General features: G+C 39.6%; 1 protein-coding gene across 8 annotated transcripts in view; it reads right to left on the reverse strand.

Moving 5' to 3' along the window:
- The window catches only part of MBD5 (methyl-CpG binding domain protein 5), a 457957-nt gene that overhangs the window by 18692 nt on the left and 417367 nt on the right, over nt 1-21898 (reverse strand). For all 8 annotated transcript variants that reach the window (XM_075529832.1, XM_075529830.1, XM_075529834.1 and 5 more), the window contains one exon: nt 3363-3436. In XM_075529832.1, coding sequence (XP_075385947.1) covers nt 3363-3436 — 74 coding nt within the window. The remainder of the gene's footprint in view (nt 1-3362; nt 3437-21898) is intronic.

Here is a 21898-nt window from a genome sequence, read left to right on the forward strand (position 1 = left end):
GCCCAGTAGTGCTGTGCCTGGCATAGTTTTGTTTTTATTATTTCTTTCTCCCTAAATTAGTGTCTTTTATTAGGGGACAAATTATTGGATCAAACACATATTATTCATTATGTAACCGTCAACTAGTTATTTAAGCAATTTGAGTCTAAATGTCCTCATCTGTTAATTGGCTCAGTCGTTCTGATTAATTGCTTGTAGTTGGGAGGCTAAATGAATGGCTTTGCAGTCACATGTAAAGTAGTCTAGTAGGCATCTACAGTTTAGTTATGTAAGATAAAGATGTTATTAAGATTTACTTCATATTTTCTCCTTTCCCCCTCCAATCCAAATGGTATGGGTATGGTTATCAGGAGACTTCGTCTCTGTGGTGCCATTTAGCGCTCATATTCCCAGAGCAAAAATCCAACCCAATGCCGCAGCACCACTTCTGACTCCTGATGGTCCTACATGGGCATTCCAGGCTGTGACACTTTACAGGGTCAAGACACTTTGTCTTTCTTCATTGGTACAGCTGGTAGGTTTGAACCACTGACCTTGAGGTTAGCAGTCCAAAATGTCCTCACGGTGTCTTCAGGCCATAATGAAACTCAGAACTGAAACACATTGTCATTGAGTTGATTTTGATTCATAGTGACCCTAGAAGGCAGAGAATTACCCCTTTGGGTTTCCAACACTTTAAATCTTTGAAGATAAGTAGCCAGCCTCATTTTTCTCCTGTAGATCTGCTGGTGGGTTGGAACTGCTGACCTTTAGGTTAGCAACTCAACACTACCTCGGTTTTTAGGGTCAATAATAGTTCACCAAAAATAGTAAATTAACTGAAGAAACATTAAAGTGTTGCTCGCTACTGCTTTAGCAGCAAAGACAGGAGAAAAATGGTGGTTTACCTAAATATTTGTAGTAGCAGTAATTTCATCCTGGGGTTAATCAACTCTGTTTTGGGGATTATGCACATAATCAAGCTAACTAGGAAATTTCATTGGAGGAAATGTTTTCTTTGGACTAGCACAGAAAAGGTTGTGTTGACGGTCCCACAGCAAACAGCCCCAGGTCTTGCCCTATTACTACGCTCTGCATTGGGAAGTGTCACCTCAGATAGGTAGAGGGCACCGAGATCACTGAGTTCCTTATCAGATCTAAAGGGAAGTTACCTAGCAACCCACTTGCCATCACCACAACCAAAGCCAACGTGCTTCTTTCCAAAGGAGCCCTGGTGTGACTCTATTGAATAAGTATTGGACCGTTAACTGAAAGGTCAGGGGTTCAAACCTACCAGTTCACCCACTGAAGAAGGCTGATGCTAACTGTGCCGGTAGAGACGTACAGCCTCAGAAACCCAAGAGAAGGTTGATGCTGAGTCAGGATTAACTCAATGGCAATAAGCTTGGAATTTTGGTTAAAGGAATCCTGCACAAAAGCACAGATTTTTACCCTTGTGGTCTCCTTTACATACAACATTCTGTGGGCCACTAGTTGTGTAGTGGATTGCACTTTGGGCTGTGAACACTCATCTGTGCACCAGTGCGTTCTAAGCACCTGTAGTAGTGTCCATCCTGTCTGTGGGTATAAAATTTAAGATGGAATTATGCTTGTAGTATCTATTTATTGCTTTTATAAAACTCACTATACTTTTGGTTAAATACTAAATTTTTACTCCTTTGCTTTTGTTCCTTCAGTAAACAAACATATAACATAAAGAGAAAAACTGCCAAACAATCAGGTCACAAGCTGTCACTTGTTTCAGCTTTGTGTTACACCCCAAATTCCCATGATATATTACGAGTAAATTATGCAACTCTTGAAAGTTGAAAGAGCTAAAAATAGTGTCAGAACAATTGCTGTCAGTTCAGCAGAAGCGGGAAGGGGTTTTTCAAAGAACATAATATGTTCAGAGAGAAGTTGCCTGCTGCTAATCCATCAGACACGATGACGATTCTCTAGTTGGCCAACCCTGAAGGAACGGGACCCTCCTCCTACAGTGTAAAGAAAGTCACGGATAAATCACGCAACTGATGATGCTTGGATAGAACAGAAGGACCCACTCAAGTAGAAATATGAAAAAGGAAGAAGACGCAATATGGAAATACCTTCAGTAGCAGTTTCATTGTTTTCTTTGCCAGATTTTATTTTATCGTTTTTCATTAATATTTTAAACCTCTTTCTTATAACAGAACCTAATTATTTTACTCAAGTTTTTAAAAAACAATATAAGCTACTTCTTTTATTGTTCTTATTTAAGTATTAACTATATGAGATAATAAATTACCTTTAGGTATATCATTTTTTTACAACTTAAAATGGTCATTACGGCAGTGAATCAGTTGTTAAATTATTTGAATCCCACCACTGGGCAGTTCTACCCTGTCCTATAGGGTCTCTGCGGATCCGAATCGACTGGACGGCAGCCAGTGTGGCTTTCTTTTTGGAACTCAGTAGCTATGGAACCTTGGTGGCATATTGGGTACCTTGCTCGGTAAGCATTGGACTGCCAGCAGTCATGCTTCCAGTGCCAATCTACTTAGGAACAGAGCACTAGGTTTGTTTGGCTGAGATGAAGAGATTGTCCCCATGATTTGTTGACTTCTACAGTGTTGCCTCTGGCAGGAAATTCTGAAGACACCACCAAAAGTGACTCCTTGAATCGATGTCACTGAAATCACGATGTAGTCATTTTATAAGCAATTCATGGTGAATCATTCTGACATCCACGTGGTAAAGCTTGATGCACAAGCAAAAGTTAAAGTGATATTTTAAAAACGATGATAAGGTATAAAAAGGCTATGTGCCAATGTCTGGGGAGCAAGGAGGGGATCCGTTTTAAAGTGGGTAGCACTGATTACCACGCCAGCATTGGCTGCTGCGCAGTGTGAATTATCGCAACTGAGGGGGTACGGTATGTCACATGTATTTTCAATACACCTCACTGCACATATCCACAATTACACCGGTAGTTCTCTCTTAATGCGAAATAAGTGTTTTTATTACAATTATTTACATGTGCCCCACTGGGGGTCTTCTCAAATATTCGAGTCGCAGGCTTCGTTACACTTTTAAAGGCTGCCAATGGTAACTACAAATGATGGCCACTCATCAGTTTCTTTCTTGTTCAAAGAGAGGGAGGGGAAGGAGGAAGTGAGGAAGGAGCTGATGAAGAGACGCCCCCACCCCAGTATCAACACATGATTCAGAAAGAATTTCTGTAACAGCTAATGTGCAATGGTCTTCTTCGGTGATCGCTACTGAAGTGCACTTAGGCAGGCCACAGATGGATGAAATCAGCGAGATTTCAGTATCCCTTTGAGGGGAAGCCAGTAAATTATACCCTTGACACACAAAGAAGGAAAAGAAAGGGAGGGGCTTACTTTCTGTTCCTTTTCCGGACTCGGCTGTACGCTTCCAGACCTCCCGTTGGCGCCTTCAACTTCTCCGACTCCGCCTGATGAAGGGGTGAAGACCAAACCACATTATCCAGACCGGAAATGCTGAGACACTGTTTCTCCTCCCCCGATGCTCAAGCAGGTGCCGTGCTGGGGGGAAGAGGCTTAGCTTACACCACCCTGTCAAATGCCTGTCCTTGGGCCATCCTAGGTTGATTATGTGGCTCTGGGTCGCAATCAATGCGAATGAAAGATCAAGTAGCTTTGACACTGTCAACATTTTGAAAATCATGTTTGGGAACAAAACCTGAAATTTAAATAGCCTCCCCCAAACTACAGACCTCAGTGATCCTGCCTTGCTTTCTCTCCTAACCGGTGCTGGGAAGCTGCACATCTGGGAGCCCTCCAGGGGCAACAACAGGGGTGGTTCTAGTGAGCCGTGTGGGCTTTGGGGCGGGTAGAGCTGAGTTCGAATTCTGCCTTCTCACTTTCTGGCATAAGTAACATGCTTGGATTTCATGAACTTTGGTCTCTTCCTCTTTAAGACAAGACAATAATACCTATCTTTCTGCTGCAACTGTGAGGATTTGAGTACGTCAAATCATGTTGACCACCTGGACTGGCACCCAGAGACGATGGTTACCCCGCATGCATGACCGGATCCCTAGTGTTGTAGTTGGCGATGCACTGAGCTAGGCCAGTGGTGGGATGACCGCAAGGTCAGTGGTGGGAACACACTGTTCGTTCCATCAGAGACAGATGGGATGATCAACTTCTATAGAGTGTTGGAAACCCAAAGTTCTACTCTGTCCCACAGGGCCGCGGTGAGTTGGCATCGACTAGCTGGCAGTAAGTAAATCTTCCTTAGGCTCTGCAGAGGGCACAAAACAAGTGGGTCATTAGGCCATCCACAGTCCTTACTGAAATGGGAGCGGGGTGTGTCTGCATCTTATGGGCGTGTCTTCTCCTGGTCCTGCTTTACCCCTGTTAGACTAGCATCTCTCAACAGGGTGCCCACCAACTGGTGCCTGGGAGATGGGGTGAGGGCTGTCTGTCCGTCCCCCTCTAAACCCAATGTTGGCAAGTTGATTGCGACTCATAGTGGCCCCCTCTACCAGCCCAGTAATTTCTATCATGACTCCTGAAGTTACTCCTAAAAAACAATGAATAAATAAAACAATTTAGATATGACATGAATAAAAACGCCTGTAGGAAAATACTGCTATTTTTATCGACCTGTTAAAAACAAAACCAAAAAACGAAGCAATTGAAACAGTGCTGCTTGGTGTGCAAACACAGTTTCAAAGCCCGCCTCTAACCCTCGTTCCTCCCAACTCCGCCCCCACACCCAGCCACTTTTATACAAAAATTCAAAAGTCAACAATCCCTCACAGGTAAGAAAGTAAACATCATTATTAAGCAAGATAACTATCAATTATCCTCTTTAAATCTTCTTGACTGATCACGAATATTATTTTGAATTTGGTTTTGATATTTTCAAATAGTAATGATTAGCGAAAGGTTTCCATAATAAGTCTGAAAATGGCATTTCTAATTACTCAATGAGAAAAGCTGCTAAACCACTGGGAGTTTTCCATCTCGTGAATTCTGCACTCAGTTAAAAGGATCTAGATGTATTCGAGTACATTGGGGCTACCAAACCCATTGTATGCCCACACATAACTTAGCTTCAATAACATCTCACTAGTAACTTACAATAAGAGCCATGGAAGAAAGTGTCTTTCTGTGATGTCTGGAAAACCTTACATGTCATGTGTTGCAAAAACAAACAAAAACAAAGAGAAAGATGCCTGGGTATATTTTCACATTTCTTGTTAGAAATGAGGCTCCATCTTGCATTCTCAGTTGAGAATTTCTAACATGAAATGTAGGGAATATGAGAGATGCTTCACACACGAAAGCAATCTGCTGTTAACGCCACTTATATTTAAATGACTTTCTTGACAAAAGGAAGGAAGCTCTTCTATAACAAAATGTGTATTAGACACAAACAGGGCCCCTGGGTGATTGAAGGAGGCACCTCAAAAGAGATCCATTCACGCAACAGGCAGCAGAGTCACACTGAGTCAGAGAGAGGACACTTACTCCAGAGGTCTTCATTTTAACATCTAAGTTAGGTTAAAGGACTGTTTAGGTCTTCAATATTTTTATTTAAATGAAAAAGAAGAGGGAACAGTAAAAAAAAGAGTTCTTGTGTATTTACCACTTGAAAGACATTGGTTTATAGTACAATTATATAACCAGGATCATTTTTATTGTTTCACAGATGAGACTGTGAGTTTAAGTAACATGGCCAGAGTTAAAACTCAGGTCTGACTTTAAAGTATTCAATCTTCCCCCACCACCGTCATGACAGCCTACACTGAAGTATGTAACCATTACACACAGGCATCACTAATTTGTCAGCTTGTTAACTGCAGTGGCTTCCGTGTTGCTGTGATGCTGGACGCTGTACTTTCAGGGCCACCCATGGTGCACAGGTTTTAACAGAACTGACAGACTAGGGAGGAGGGCCTGGCGATCCACTTCTGAATAAACTGGCCACTGAAAACTTATGAATAGGGACAGAGCTTTGTCAGATGGAATGCTAGAAGATGGCCCCACGCTGGAAAGTACTCCAAATACAACAAGGAAGCTCCTTGAAGAAGACTCAGCTTAACCACGTGGTGGAAGCAGAGCTTTCTGAACATCCACCTGCAGACGTGGCATGAGTCAAAATGAAAAGCAACAGCTGTTTACGTTAACAATTATAAGGTGGAGTATATGAAATATCAGTCTAGAAAAATTTTAAATCATCAAAAGCAAAATGGAATGCAAAAAGATTGATATCCTAGAGATTATTCATTTAAATGGACTGGTAATGGCCATTTTTAATCAGACAGTGATATGCTGGGAACCACCAGTTGAAGATGAATGGCATAATCTTTGCTGTAAAAACAGTTCAACATCTGTCCTGAAGTACAGTGCTCTCAGTGATAGGGTAATGTCCATACCTACAAGGAAGACCGATTAATATGACTACTGTTTAAATTTACACGCTAAAAGCTAATGCTAAAGATGAAGAAATTGAAGAGTTTTCACCAACTTCAGCAATCTGAAAGTGACCAATCATGCTATTCATGATGCATTGATCATTATTGGTGATTAAATATAGAAGTTGGAAAATATGTCTTGTTGATAAAAAATAAAACCCACTGGAGAGTCATGATAGAATTTTGCATCGGCAATGATTTTCTCACTGCAAATAATGTTTTCAACAATGCTAACAGCGATCTATACATGTGGACCTTGCTAGACGGAATACACAGGAATTAAACTGATCCCATCTGTGGAAATAGACCATGGAGAAGCTGAAAATTACCAGTCAAACAAGACCAGGGGCCAACTGTGGAGCAGACCATCAATTGCTCATATCCAAATTCAAGTTGAAGCTGAAGAAAATTAAAACATATCCACAAGCGCCAAAATAGGGTTTTCAGTATATTCCACTTGTATTGGAGATTGCCTTAAGGACAGATTTAATGCACTGAATATTAATGAGCAGTTGTGGAATGACATCAAGGACAGATTTAATGCATTGAATATTAATGAGTAGTTGTGGAATGACATCAAGGACAGAAATCAAAAGGGTCATTAGAAGGACAAGAATGAGAAGACCAAAGCGGAGGCTCTAAACCTTGCCCTGGAACCAGAGAAGCTAAATCATAAGGAAGAAATAATGATTCAAAGAGGGGACTAGAAGGCCTCAAAGACAGCGGGATGAGATAAAGTATTCGAGCGAATATGTAGTGGCTTGGAGTTAGAAAACTGAAAAGGAGGAACAGGCATTTCTCAAACTGGAAAGAAAGGGAAAAAACACAAGGAAAATATTCAAGTCCTGAAGTACAGTATTAAAGGATTCCAGGGGGAAATACTGAGCAATGCAGGAAACATCAAAAGACGGCAGGAATACATAGAGGCTCGGTGCCAAAGAGAAATGACCAATGTTCAAACATTTTAGCAGGTAGCACATGAGCAAGAATTCATTGAATTAGGAAGAACACCAAGTTGCATGGGAGGCATTGCTAGAAAGTAAAGCTAAAGGAGTTGACAGAATTTACAACAAATGGACCCAGGGCTAGAGGCTGTCACTAATCCACGGATCTACCAAGACATTGGGAAGACAGCCACCTGGCCAACCAACTCAGAGGGCCCGTTCCAAAGAAACGTGACCCAACAGAATGTAGACATTATTGAACAATAGCACAATCATGCCAGTCAAACTTTTTAGATAAAAATTTCAAGTTATGCAGCAGTCCATCTACAGGGAATTGCCAGAAATTCGAGCTGGACATGGAAGAGGAAGTGGAACGCAGGCAATCATTACTGATGTCAGATGGATCTTGACTAAAAGCAGACAACACCAGACAAATGTTTACCCGTGTTTTATGAATGATGCAAAGGTATTAGACTGAGTGGATCATAACAAATTATGGATGACACTGCAGACAATGGGAATTTCAGGGCACTTTAACTGTGTTTACGTGGAATCTATACCTAGACCAAGAGGCAGTTGTTTGGACAGAGCAAAGGATAGCTAGTGTGTGGTTTAAAATTAGGAAAGGAGTGTGTCAAGGCTGTATCCTTTCCCTATACTTACTCCTTTCCCTATATTTACCTGCTGACAAATAATCCAAGAAAAAACACCGAATTCACTGCCATCACGTGGATTCTGATTCACAGAGACCTACCTGGCAGTGTAGAGCTGCCCCTGCGGGTGTCTGAGACTGTCTAGGAGTAGAAAGCCTCCTCTTGCTCCCGCAGTACAGCTGGTGTGTTCAAACTGCTGCCCTTGTGGTAAGCAGTTCAACGCGTAACACACTACACCACCACTCTCCTCTATGATCCAAGAAAGTGGATCGATAGCAAGAAAAATAGCATCGAGATTGGAGGAAGACTCATTAACAACCTAAGATATGCAGATAACATAAAACCATGCTTGCTGAATGTGAAGAGCATTCGAAGCACTTAATTGATGAAGATCACAGAATACAGCCTCTGGTATGGATTACATCTCCACATAAAGAAAACAAAATCCTCATAGGTAGCCAAAAAATAACAGCACCACAAATGGGAAAAAAAAAAACCACAACAGTTGTCAAGAACAGGTCATGGAAGCAGCCGTGAGGAAATCAAATAACATGTTGTATTGGGCACTTCTATTGTGAAAGATCTCTGTAAGGTGGCAAAAAGCAAAGATGTCCTTTTGAATGCGCCTGACTCAAGGCATGGGAGAGCTAGACAATGGATAAGGAAGACCGAAGAAGTGATGCCTTTATGTCCACTGGTACAGACAGGAACTGGAAACACAGGGAATCCTGGATGGATGGTCCCTTCAGGACCAGTGCTGAGAGTGGCCATACAGGGGAGGGGATGGAGGGTGGAGTAGAAAGGGGAAATCAATTACAGAGATCTACATATAACCTCCTCCCTGGGGGATGAACAACAGAAAAGTGGGTGGAGGTAGACATTGTATAGTGTAAAATGTCAAAATAATAATTAATAAACTATCATAAAATTATAAATTATTATAAAATTATAAATTATGAGGGAGCGGGGAGCAGGAAGGGAGGGGAAAAATAAGGAGCTGATACCAAGGACTCAAGTAGAAAGCAAATGTTTTGAGAATGATGAGGCAACAAATGTACAAATGTGCTTGACATGATGTATGCATGGATTGTGATAAGAGTTGTATGAGCCCCCGATAAAATGTCAAAAAAAGTGATGCCTTTAAAATTATGGTGTTAGCGAAGAAGATTAAATATGCCCTGGGCTACTGGAAGAACAAACACATTTATTCTAGAAGAAATACAACCCGAAGTGCTCCTTAGAAATGAGGCTAGTGACATATTTGGTTCATATACTTTGGACATCCTTATCTCACTTCCTTTGGATTTTGCCTCACATGCTTTAGACTTACTTTGGGCTTTGGGCTCACAAACTTTGGACTGTCCAGGGGCCAGTCTCTGGAAAAACACATCATGTTTGGGAAAGCCGAGGGTCAGTGAAAGAGGAAGACCACAGAGGAAGATAAATGGACCCATAGCTGCAACAGTGGACTCAAACCTAGGAACAATTGTGAGGATGGTGCAGGACCAGGCAGCTCTACGGCAGTGCACACAGGGTTGCTTTGAGTTAGAACTGAGTCACTCAATGGCTCCTAAGGGCAACGCGACTGCCACCTTGGCACACACACTCGAGCCCAGACGCGCAGTCAAACCACCACCGCCACTGCCATTGAGTACTTTGGGAAAGACTGCTTTGGTGTTTAAAAAGCACCGTCATGTTCAATATTTTCCCTCGATCCTTTCAAGAACCTTTAAAGATGTGCACAATTATCCCCATTTTACAGATGAGAACACCGAAGGTCAGAAAACAGGTCATCTTCATGGCACACAAATGAGAGATAGGGAAGCCAGGCCCTCTGACTTGTCAGTCTTCTAACGTGCAAGCCCTTTCCACTTTTCTTACACCACTGCGCAAGCACAGGAGCTGGTGATAGTGTAGAAATGGAACGGGGAAGGGGATGGAATGGGGAAGGGGATGGAATGGGGAAGGGAAGGAGGAAAGGGAGAGACTGGTCAGCACACACATACACTAAAAATTACATCAAATTGAAATCAAAGTATGTATTTTTGAAAACTTGGATAATAATTTAGACAAATTTATCTTCTAAAAATTTAAACAGAAAGGCAACATGTGTCTATAAACAAGTCTGGATAATTTCTAGTGAGTTTTCTGAAGTAATTCTCCACCATAATTTTATCACTTAACTCTGGCCAAGACTCCAAGATTTTCTTAAAATATACTGAAACTAAATATAAAGTACAACACTACTCTATATTTCTGATATGACAAGATAAAATATGTTTGGATATAAATACATAGTTTATTATGTTTCAGAATTTTAATACTTCACTGTATTGTGAAATATAAGATATGAAATGTGTGTGTTGGTTTGGGGAAGTAGTCACACATTTGAGTAATAGTTAAGCTATGCTAAAGATTGTTTTTAAAGATATGGCATCAGAGAAAAACAAAACAAATTTCATTTCTAGTCATATAGAAATCATATTTAATGAGTTAATGAATATTTCCTTGTAAATTACTTAACTAACTTGTAAATCAAGAAAGTACCAAGAAATCAAGTATATAAATGTAGCATTAAGAAGTTTGAACACACACAAGATATTTTTATACTATAGAGCAAGTAATTTAAGATCTTTAAAGCTTTTATCTATAAAATAATCTTATATTCTTATACACCTACAAGTCAGTAGTTCTATACATTATTTAACTCCAATCTTGGTGAGAAATTGGGAGAGGACTTTATAATTTTATCTTTACTCATAATGTGCCTGCATATCTTCACTCTAATAATAATATTAATGACATCACACAGTAATTCCTTATATATGTCATTTAAGAATAAGAAGCTAGCCTGTGAGAATGATGATGGCAACCTATGTACAAAGGCGCTTGACACAATGGCTGGATGTGTGGATTGTGATAAGAGCTGTAAGAGCCCCAATCAAATGATTTTAAAAAAGAGAAGCAAGCCCAAATTTATATGTATTCATAGTTCACATATTAGCCCATATTAAAAAACATATACATTGAATGTTTTTAGCTCTCAAAATCCCTTATTTCCTCAAATTCTCTAGATATAGCAGTATGGTGATTCTTCAATATAAGTCGTCTTAGCTCCTGTTCCGCAGTGTTAAAACTTGCCTGTGAGGTCACACAGTACACAGGGTACAGGACTGGAAGATGTTCTGTACCAGTTTTTCTCAGGTTGTTTAGATTCTGTTCAAAACACGTATTAAACATTAGGCAATTTCATGAAAAGCTTGATTTGGAGCCAGGCTAGCAGCATACGGAGTGTGTCAGAAGTAATCTAAGCGTATTATGACGAGGAAACCCAAATCTTTCCGAAGCCAAACTGACCCTCTAAAACTACGGTACAGTACCCACTAGAGGAACCTGGATCATTTAAGCTACACGACTCTAGAATAGAGGCGGTTCACTGGAGATGATGTCAAAATCCCTGGGGCTTTGGTCCCAATAACATCTCTTTTGGTGGTTACTTTGCCACTACTTAGTGCTAAGGCCAAGCTGTCACAATACGGTGCAAGGTTAGAACACAAGTCACAGCACACATTTCACAACAGTAAGGGCAGCTACCCAAATCTTGCTTTCCATCCCCGCTCCAGTTCCATAGCTCCACCAGCTCCTGGAGGTGGGCACTGGGATAATGGGAGGAGGACCAGGCTTACAAGTTCAAAGACCAAAGTTGGGGCCTGGCTCAACTGCCTAAGATTTGTGGGTCATTAAGAATGCCACTTTTCTTTGCTTCCATGCTCGCATCTGTAAAATGGGGATAATTCCACACATCTTTAAGATCATTAAGGGGATCAATGAAGACAATGAACCTGAAGGCGCTTTATAAACACAGAAGCAGTCTTTCCCATAGTGCCAGCGGTGGTGGGTAAAATTATTTTAGGAGGAACGTGGACAGACATATGGACTAGTTCTATAGTCATATGAATTTATATTAGAAACATACAAAGAATGAATCGAAATACAAGTAACCAAAATACCTACTTCTTATATATGCTTGTTGTTGTTAGGTGACCCCGAGTCCGTTTCAACTCACAGTGACCCTACATACAACGAAACGAAGCACCGCCTGGTCGCACACCATCCTCGCAATTGTTGTGCGAGCCCCTTGTTGTAGCCACTGTGCAAATCCATCTTGTCTAGGCCTTCCTCCTTTTCACCGTCTCGCTCCTTCACCTTGCATGACGACCTTCCCCGGGGACTAGTCTCTCCTGACAGCCCACAGCATGTAAGGCAAGTGCCCCTTTCTTGCCTCCAAGGAGCACCCTGCCTGTATTTCTTCCAAGGCACATTTGTTTGTTCTTTTGACAGTCCATGGTAACTTTCCAGATTCTTCACCAGCAGGATAATTCAAACGCATCAATCCTGCAGTCTCCCTTATTCGTTTCACATGCATATGAGGTGATTGAAAATACCATGGCTTGAGTCTGGCACACCTTAGTCCTCAGAGGAACACCCTTCATTATCAACCATTTATTTTCAACACTTTAACGAGGTCTTCTTCAGTAGATTTACCCAATATAATGTGTTGTTGGATCTCTTGACTGCTGCTTCTGTGAACATTGATTGTGGATCCAAACGAGATGAAATCTTTGACAACTTCAGTATTTTCTCTATTTATCCTGATGTTACTTATTGATCCAACTTTAAGGATTTTTATTTTCTTTAGATTGAGTTGTAATTCATGGCAAAGGATATAATCCTTGATCTTCATCGGCAAGTATTTCAAGTCCTTCTCACTTCAAGCAAGCAAAGATGTGTCATTTGCATAGTGCAAATTATTAATAAGCCTTCCTCAAATCCTGATGCCATGCTCTTTTTCATATAATCCAGCTTCCCTGAATGTATGTATGTATGTATATATACACACATATTTTTACATATAGCCTTTGATTACATATATTATACTATAGAATAATGCAGAATGTTATTTAAATTTTAAAAGTGTCTTGAATGGTGCCTGATGCACAATATAGATCCAATAATTATTTGTTGAATGAATAAATATTTTAAAATTTTAATAAATAATAATATAGAGGATATACGCTTTAGCTGGAGTTTGAGAAACTGTTTTGAAGCAGTAAGTACAAGGCATCTATTGCCAAATATTCACTGAACAGTAAATATTAAAATAAAAATTAGTTAAAATAATTTGACAAAGTTGAATCACCTATACAAAGTTTTATAATTTATCAAGGGGTCACGTGGGTGGGAGATGTGGAGGGAGGGTAAAAAGAGGAGCTGATACAAGGGCTCAAATAGAAAGTAAATGTTCTGGAGAACAACATTACAAGAGGACTAGACTAAATCTCTTTTGAATATCATGATAAATTTCATATTGATCCACAGCCCATTTTTAGAATAAACTGTTTGAGATAAGCTCATATTTCTAAAGGAGCAGGGTTCACAAATTCATGTAACAGACCAAAAATTTGCCTCGAGCCTGCGATTCCACTTGCTGCTATCTACATGAAAACTGCCTCGTTTGCCTGACTGTTGTGTTGTGATGGCTTCTAGGCTGCCGTGATGATGCTAGACGCGGGTCACCAGTATTTTAAACACCAGGTAGGTCACCCACGGGGACAAATGTTTCATCAGAGCTTCTAGCTTAAGGATAGTCTCCAAAAACAAACAACCCCAAATCCCAAAACAAACAAACTCTGCCATAAAGCCAATGCTGACTCCTCAGGGGCCCATGTGGGTTTCCAAGCCTGTAACTGTTTGTAGAGTAGAAAGCCATCTCTCTCTCTCTCTCTCTCTCTCTCTCTCTCTCTCTGTCTGTCTGTCTCACTCTCTCTCTGAGCGACTGCTGGTTCCCTGCGGATTGCAGCCTGTGTATAACCACTGCACCGCACGATTCCTAAGGGCAGACTAGGGTTAGCCACTGAAAACCGTATTGCCAGTAGTGGAACAGTGTCTGATAGAGGGCCAAACAAAGCACCCCAGGTTGAAGGCACTCAAAATACAATCGGGGAAGAGCTGTGGTCTCAAAGTAGAGTCAACCTGAACAATTTGGATAGAGCAAAGCTTGCAGGACATTCAACCGTGGATGAGGCATGGCTCAAAATGAGAAGAAACAGCCACAAACATCCATTAATCATCAGAATGTGGAATATACAAAGTATGAATATAAGAAAATTAAAAGTCAGAAAAAAGAACACAGAAAGATTGAGATCCTAGGCACTCATGAGCTGAAATGGACAGGCATTGGCCATTTTGAGTTGGACATTACATGGCTTTTTTATGTCAGGAATGACAAATTTAGAAAGAATAAGGCTGTTCAAAAAGAGTATTTTAAGCTCTACCTTGAAGTACATACTGTCTGTGAGAGGATAATAGCTACACACCTACAGGGAAGACCAGTTAATACAACTATTATTCAAATGTATGCACTATTAAAGTCAGAGATGAAGAAACTCAGGAATTCTACCAGTTTCTTCCGTGAAAAATCGATCAATCATGCAATCAAGATGCATTGACGATAAGAGTGATTGAATGCAAAAGCTGGAAGTACAGAGAAAAGGGAAGCAGTTGGAAAGCGTGATTTTGTTGGAAATGAAACTGGAAAGTGCATGATAGAATTTTGCAAGACCAACAACTTCTTCATTGCTGATAGCCTTTTCAACAGCATAAAAGGCTAGATGGAGCGACAGAGCCAAGTAAAGACTACAGCTGCAGAAAGAGGTTATGGAGAAACTCAATATCCTCAGCGTAAACAAGACCAGGGAAGGACTGTAGGACAGTCCTTCCACAACGCAAATGGCCACTATATGTGGGGCCCTCACTGGATGGAACACACAGGAAATGAACTGACTACACAAGTGGAAACAGACTGCACAGAAGCTAAATATCATCAGCAGAACTAGGCCAGCGCCACCTGGGGTACAGACCATCACTGCTCCTAGGCGAGCTCAGGCTGAAGTTGAACACTTAAAAGAGATCCACAAGAGTGAAAATATGACTTTGGGCATATCCCACTTGAATCTAGAGACCATCTCAAGAACAGATTTGATGCATTGAATGCTAATTATCAAAGACTAGAAGAGTTGAGGGATGATATTAACACCATATGTGAAGAAAAAAGAGGCGCTGAAAAAGACAGAAAAGAAAGAAAAGACCAAAGTGTATGTCCAAAGAGACTCTGAAGATTGCTCTTGACTATACAGAGTAGCTAAAGCAAAGGGAAGAAATGATGAGGTAAAAGAGGTAAATGGAAAATCTCAAAATGCAGCTGAAGAAGACAAAGTAAAGCATTTTAATGGAATGTACAAGGATGTCGAGTTAGAAAATGAGAAAGGAAGAACACATCCTTATATCTCATGCTGAAAGAAATTAGGGAAAAATCCAAGTCTCAAGTTTCAATAATGAAGGAGTCTATGGGCAAAAAATTGAATGATGGATGGTATCAAACTAAGAGGAAAGGAACACATCAAGTCACTATACCAGAAAGAACGGGGCGCCACTTCAAGAGGTGGCATTTCATCAAGAACCAATGGTGCTTAAGGAAGAAGTTCAAACTGCATCGAAAGCATTAGCAAAAAACCAAGGCTCCAGGAATTGATGGGATGCCGATGAAAATGTCTCAGCAAACTGGATGCAGCATCTGAAACACTAATGGATGCCAAAACATTAGGGAGACCTCTATGTGGGCAAACTACTAGAAGAGATACATAGCTGTGCCCATTCCAAAATGATTAACGCTGTAGCTAAATATGCTGCATAAGACCTCTATGAAGAACAAAGCCCTCACCCTGCGGGCTAAGGTGCACTTCACCTCAGTCATGGTATTTTCAATCGTCTCATATACATTTGAATTACGGTGTTGGCAAGATATACCGAACGTACCACTGACTTCCAGAGGGACAAATAAATCTGTCTTGGTTAAAAGTACAGCCAGAATGCTGCTCAGAATCCCGGGTAGTGACATCTTGTCTCCCATACTGTACTTGTTGAGGGGAGGAAGCAGTCCCTGGAGGAAGACACCAGGCTGGATCAAGTAAAATGTCCATGAGAACCGGAAGACCATCGCTGACACGGTGGGGACACAACAATGGGCTTGAGTATAATACTGTGTGAGGATGGCATGGAAGTGGGCACTGTGCTTTTGTACGCCAGGTCTCTATGAGTCAGTGCCAACTTGGTGACACCTGAAAACAACAATGGATTGACGCAGTAGAGGTAGCCAGTCACCATTTAGTTCTGCTGACCTCTTGGCAAAAAAGGTACTTGCTTACTTGAGGCAAGTAGACCCACATTCCATACTTGCTTCCTATTCCTGCCTCTGCATCTTTCTCTGTTATTCAAGATAAATACAGAACAACTGTAATGCCTTGAATGGATACATGCAGTTTTAAGACCGTGAACACTATGCAATGACTTAGGATGTACAACAGAAGCATGAACACATCAGGTCAACTAATTGGGATGTCCCATCAACTAGCAGCCCAAACCTCCAAACTAAGGTCTCCAGTCCTGTGGGGAGCTTGGCTGCACATTAGGCGGTCTTAGCAGTGACTCTTTGTTTTTGTCATTGGTTTACACACCACAGCAATAACCAGTTGTGTAACCCTACCCTTAATTAACGCAATTTTCCCATCGCTGTTAATTTCCCTTCTCCCTCTCCCTCCTGCCCTTTGTAATGCTAGTAAACTTTGGTCCTCTATCTTTTCTTGCCTTGATAAAAATGAGGTCAAATAATATTATTTTTCCTTTTGTGATTCCTTAATACACTCACCATAATGTCTCCCACGTCCATCCAAACTGTAGTGGGCTTCAAGACTTCATGTCCCCCATTCCCTGAGTGGTACTGGATTGCATGTACCATATTTCGTTGACCTATTCTCTGTGATGGGCATTTTGGCTATTGTGAGTAGCACTACAATCACCCATGTGATACATGCATCTGTTTGGGTCTCTCGAGTCTTTTTGGTGTGTACCTAGGAGCGCAATTCTGTTTCATACGGTAGTCCTATTTTCAGATGTTTGAGAAACCACCGTAATGCTTTCGCAACAATCTGTACTGTTTTGCAATTCTACCAGAAATAGGAAAGGGTTCCAATTGCCCCGTAACCTGGCCAATATTTTAATTTTGTTGTTAAAAATTTGAGCCATCCCAGTGGGAGTGAAATACATAGCTCATTGTAGTTGTGATTTGCATCTGTAATGGCTAATAATGGTAAGTATCTTTTCATGTGTTTTGGGTTCATTAGAATGTCTTCTTTGGTGAACTGCCCATTCAAGTACATGGCCAATTTTAAGATTATTTTTTTTTTGCTGTTAATTTGTCAAAATTATAGATATACATATACATTTGGTTATTACATCATTTTCAGATATATGGTTACTGAAGATATTCTCACATTTGGTACCTTGTCTTAAATTTTCTTTATAAAGCCTTTTGATGAACAAAAGTTTAAATTTGTATAAGGTTATATTTATTGTTTGTGTTTTTATTATTATATTAGATATTCCATTGCTGAAAGCTAGGTATTATAGCATTGTCCCTATTTTTCTTTCTTTCTTTTTTTTGTTTTAATCAATAAAACATAAGCTTTTATTGTCACATAACATATGGGTTCTTTTTTTCCCGCTTTATTTATTTTTTTGTTATTAATAGATCTTTTTATTGGGGCTCATACAACTCTTATCACAATCCATACATACATCAATTGAGCAAAGAACCCTTATACATTCGTTGCACTCGTCATTCTCAATGTCCCTATTTTTTCTAAGAATTTTACAATTTTTGTTCATATATCAAGGCCCTTAATCCATTTTTATTTTGTTTTTGTGTCAGGCAAGGATGATGATTCATTTTTCTGCATGTGGAAATGGAGTTTCCCAGTACCCTTTATTGAAGAGACTCTTCTTTCCCCATGGAATATAATAGACATCCTGTCAAAAATCAGTTAACCATAGATGTGTGTGTTTATTTCTGGTTTCGCAGTTCTAGTTCATTGGTATGTGTGTCTACTGTTGTTACAGACCAGGCTGTTTTGCTTACTGTAGCTGTATACTATACATTGAAGAAGGGTGAGTATTTCTTCTCTGTTCTTCTATTTCAATATTACTTTAGCTATTAGGGGTCTCTAACAATTTCCTACAAAGTTGAAGATAGATATTTTATTGCTTTAAAGGTGGCAACTGGAATTTTGATTGGGATTACATTAAATCTAGAATCATATTGAGTAGTAGTGACATCTGAAAATTGTCTTCCAATCCATAAACATATTTACATTTATTTAAGTCTTCATTAATCTCTCTCAACTGTCTTAATAGTTTTCATTGTAATCAGTTCTTCACATCCCTAGTATTATTCCTAGATGATACTGTGAATGTAACTGTTTCCTTAATTCTCATTTACGGTGAATAAAAATCCAATTTATTTTTGTTTGTTAAAAGGTCAACTTTGCAAAATTCTTCTTTTAGCTCTTGACATCTTCTTGTGGCATTTTTGTTTTGTTTTCTACATATAGGGTCATATCACCTATCAACTGAGATAATTTTACTCCTTTTGCTATCTGGATAATTTTAATTACTTTTTCTGGTCTTACTGCTCTAGTCAAAATTTCTGATACAATATTGAACAGAAGTAATGAGAGTGGAACCCTCTCCTTCCCAATTTTCAGAAAACTTTCTCAATCTTTGTCTACGAAGTATAATACTGCTGTTGAGTTTTCATGTATGTCCTGAATCATGTACTGCTGTTGAGTTTTCATGTATGTCCTGAATCATGTACTGCTGTTGAGTTTTCATGTATGTCCTGAATCATGCCGAGCAATTCTCCAACTATTCCCATCTTCTTTCATCAAAAAAGATGTAGGGTTTTATCAAATCTTTTTCTGCACCAGAGAGGTGATCATATGACTCTTTTCCTTTGCTCTCTTGACTGCCTTGCATTGCGCTGCTTGATTTCCTTAGCTGGAACCACCTTGCATTCCAGGAACCAGTCCTCCTTGTTCGTGGTGCATATTCCTCTTCCAATAATGCTAGTGGTGTCTATCCACTGTTATTGTGTTGAAGAGTTTTCATTATACTCCTAAGAAATATTGTCTTGTAGTTTTATTTTCTTTTTGAGAGTGGTGTTTATGTCAGGTTTGGGCAGCAAGGTTCATGTTTGCTTCATAAAATGAACTGGGGAGCATTCTTTTCTTCTCTACCTTTGGAAGAGTTTAAATAATACTCGTGTTAATTGTCAAAATGTTTGAGAAAAAAATTCCCTAGTGAAGTCACGGGGTCAAGATTTTGTTGTTGCTTGGCGGTTTTGGTTGACTGCTTCAATCTCTTCACTTGTTCTTGACTCTCTGAGATTTTCCATTTCCTCTTGAGTCTTTGTACGTAAAGTACATGTTTCTAAGAATTTATCTATTTCACCTAGACGATCTAATTTGATGAAATACAGCTGTTCATAACATTCTCCGATAATTTTCTCTGCTTTCATAAGGACCATTGTTTTAATTTGAGTTATTTGAATCTTTTCTTTTGTCAGTGTTGATAAAGACTTGTTGACTTTATTATCCTTTCAAAAACCCAACTTCTGGTTTTGTTGATTTTCTGACTTCAATGTGGTCTATTCTGGAGAATGATCCCTGTGCACCAGAGTAGAATGTGTATGAAGGTGAGTAAAAAAGTATTGTTATAAAATCTTAACTCAATGGAAATATTAAAACCGGAGCTACAGCTCCCTGACACGTCGTCAGCCTAGCTCTATGCTCTCTTGAGGTCGGTGCTTACACCTGAGGAACCCTTTCCCAAAGAGTCCGGTGCTCTTCAAGTTATGAAACTGGAAAAGTGGAAGTTTTAGTACCCTAGAGGGCTTAAGTTTGTTTGCTTGGTTTATGTTTTGTGTGTACTGCTTTTTTTCTCAACAATGTAGTTTTCAATTTTCTGCAAACTTCTTCCTAATAAGCCTGCATGGTCATCCTGTGTCCTGAGAAAAATCTATCAAGATTTACCTTTGGGGATTAAAAAAAAAACCCAGTCACCATTAATTTCTGAGATGGCCTCTTCGCCTCAAGATCATCTTTGAGCTGTTCTCACATGTCTTTAACATATCTGACCTGATCATCTAAAAACTGTTGTTTTATGTAGAGGCAGCATTCTCATAAACTTATTGCAGTGCTTCAATGATTTTGGAAGATGCTCACTCAAGTTTTGTTGAATATTTGGTATTAGTTCTGAGCTCAACATCAATGTTTTAGGTTACAAATAGAATCTCTCATTTGAACACACCATAATGAGACTGTGACAAGCATGTTGCTAAGAGAACTTGTCTACAGTGATCCACAGGCCACGGGAATATGTGTAAACATGTTATGCTTGGAATACACTCTCACATGTGTAAGCTGGAGCTCCAGTAGCAAAACTTTGGGACTTATCCTCATCTTGTGCTATTTGGACAAGAAATGTTCTCTATATGTCTGTTACATCTTACTGGATTACAGTGTCATCCAGGTGCTCTGTTTCTTTGTTGAACTTCTTTCCAGATGTTCTGTCCAATATTGAAAGTGGTGTATTGATATCTCCAAGAATTACTGTACCTCTATTTCTCCCACCAATTCTACAACTGTTTAGGTGCCCTGATGTTGGATGCATATGTATTTGTGATTGGTAAATCTTCTAGATCAATTGAAGAATTCCATTTCAAAATTATTACTTGAGAGGTACTCTTTTAGGACAGTTAATGCAATTTAAAAGATGAAGGTGTCAATAATAAGATACATTTTAGAAAACAAAAGCATTTTTCTTATTTTAAAATAATTAATGAAATACCTACATAAAGAAAACCTTATTTACCTCCATACCCATAGTTGCATAATCTTGAAATGTTTGCACATGATGTAATTCTAGGTGAGCCAGTTTTCTTTCCATGAATTTCCCGTCGGAAGTACATCTAGATTTCCCATCTGGAAGACTCTGCGCTGTAGCACAACATGGGTTTTCTTCTTGCCCACTAAAGTATGAATGTCAATGGTTTAGAAAGAAAGCCGTACTACTTAGTAGAGCAGGTAGAAATATCGCCCCATGGTTTGCAGAAAGCTGTGACAGTGGAAAGCAAAAATCCAGCTATCGGGTCCCCACCTGGATTAACCTCTAGCGAATTCCCTCTGACCACAGCTGAGAGATGTGAACAGCCTTGCTATTGGGCAGAGGACGTTGTAAAGTCAATTATGCAGACGCAGTCAAGTTAAAATGCAATACCTTATCATGTGATCGTCCCTTTTCCCCCATTTAAATGCTGTTTCAATTTTTAGTATGTTCTACTTTCTTTTTGATTAAGGTTTTTCTATGTTTTTTGTAGTCATTGATGTCGAGTATTTGTTCACTTCCTGCTGTGTTTCATATGGCTTTGGTGTATGAAATCTAGCTGGATTGATAATTGCCTAGAGTCATGGCAGAGGAGGATATGGGGAAACAGGGAGTTAACAACGAGTATGATAAGAAAATATTCTGAAATTGATTGTGGTGATTTTTCCACAAATCTTAATATGACTGAAGGATTAAATTGTATAATATGCTATGTAGATGCCAATAAAACTAATTTTTAATAATAATAAAGAAATATTTCCCCAAATAAATGTACTTCATTACAAACTGGAGGCCAATGGAAACACTTTGAAGAAAGCACTGCTTGAATTTTAATACAGGCTGTCTACTGTCATCTGCTTGTGTTGTCAAATGGCTTTGATAATTTCAAAGATATATAGATCTAATATATAGAAGTGTTTCACCCCTACTTTTCATAGTTCAAATCCATCTAGAGACACCTCAGAAGCTATACCTGATAATCAGCTTCTAATAAGTCAGTGGTTCTCAACCTGTGGGTCACGCAACCCCTTTGG

This window comes from Tenrec ecaudatus, chromosome 13, assembly GCF_050624435.1.
Source record: "Tenrec ecaudatus isolate mTenEca1 chromosome 13, mTenEca1.hap1, whole genome shotgun sequence".
NCBI classification, from domain to species: Eukaryota; Metazoa; Chordata; class Mammalia; order Afrosoricida; family Tenrecidae; genus Tenrec; species Tenrec ecaudatus.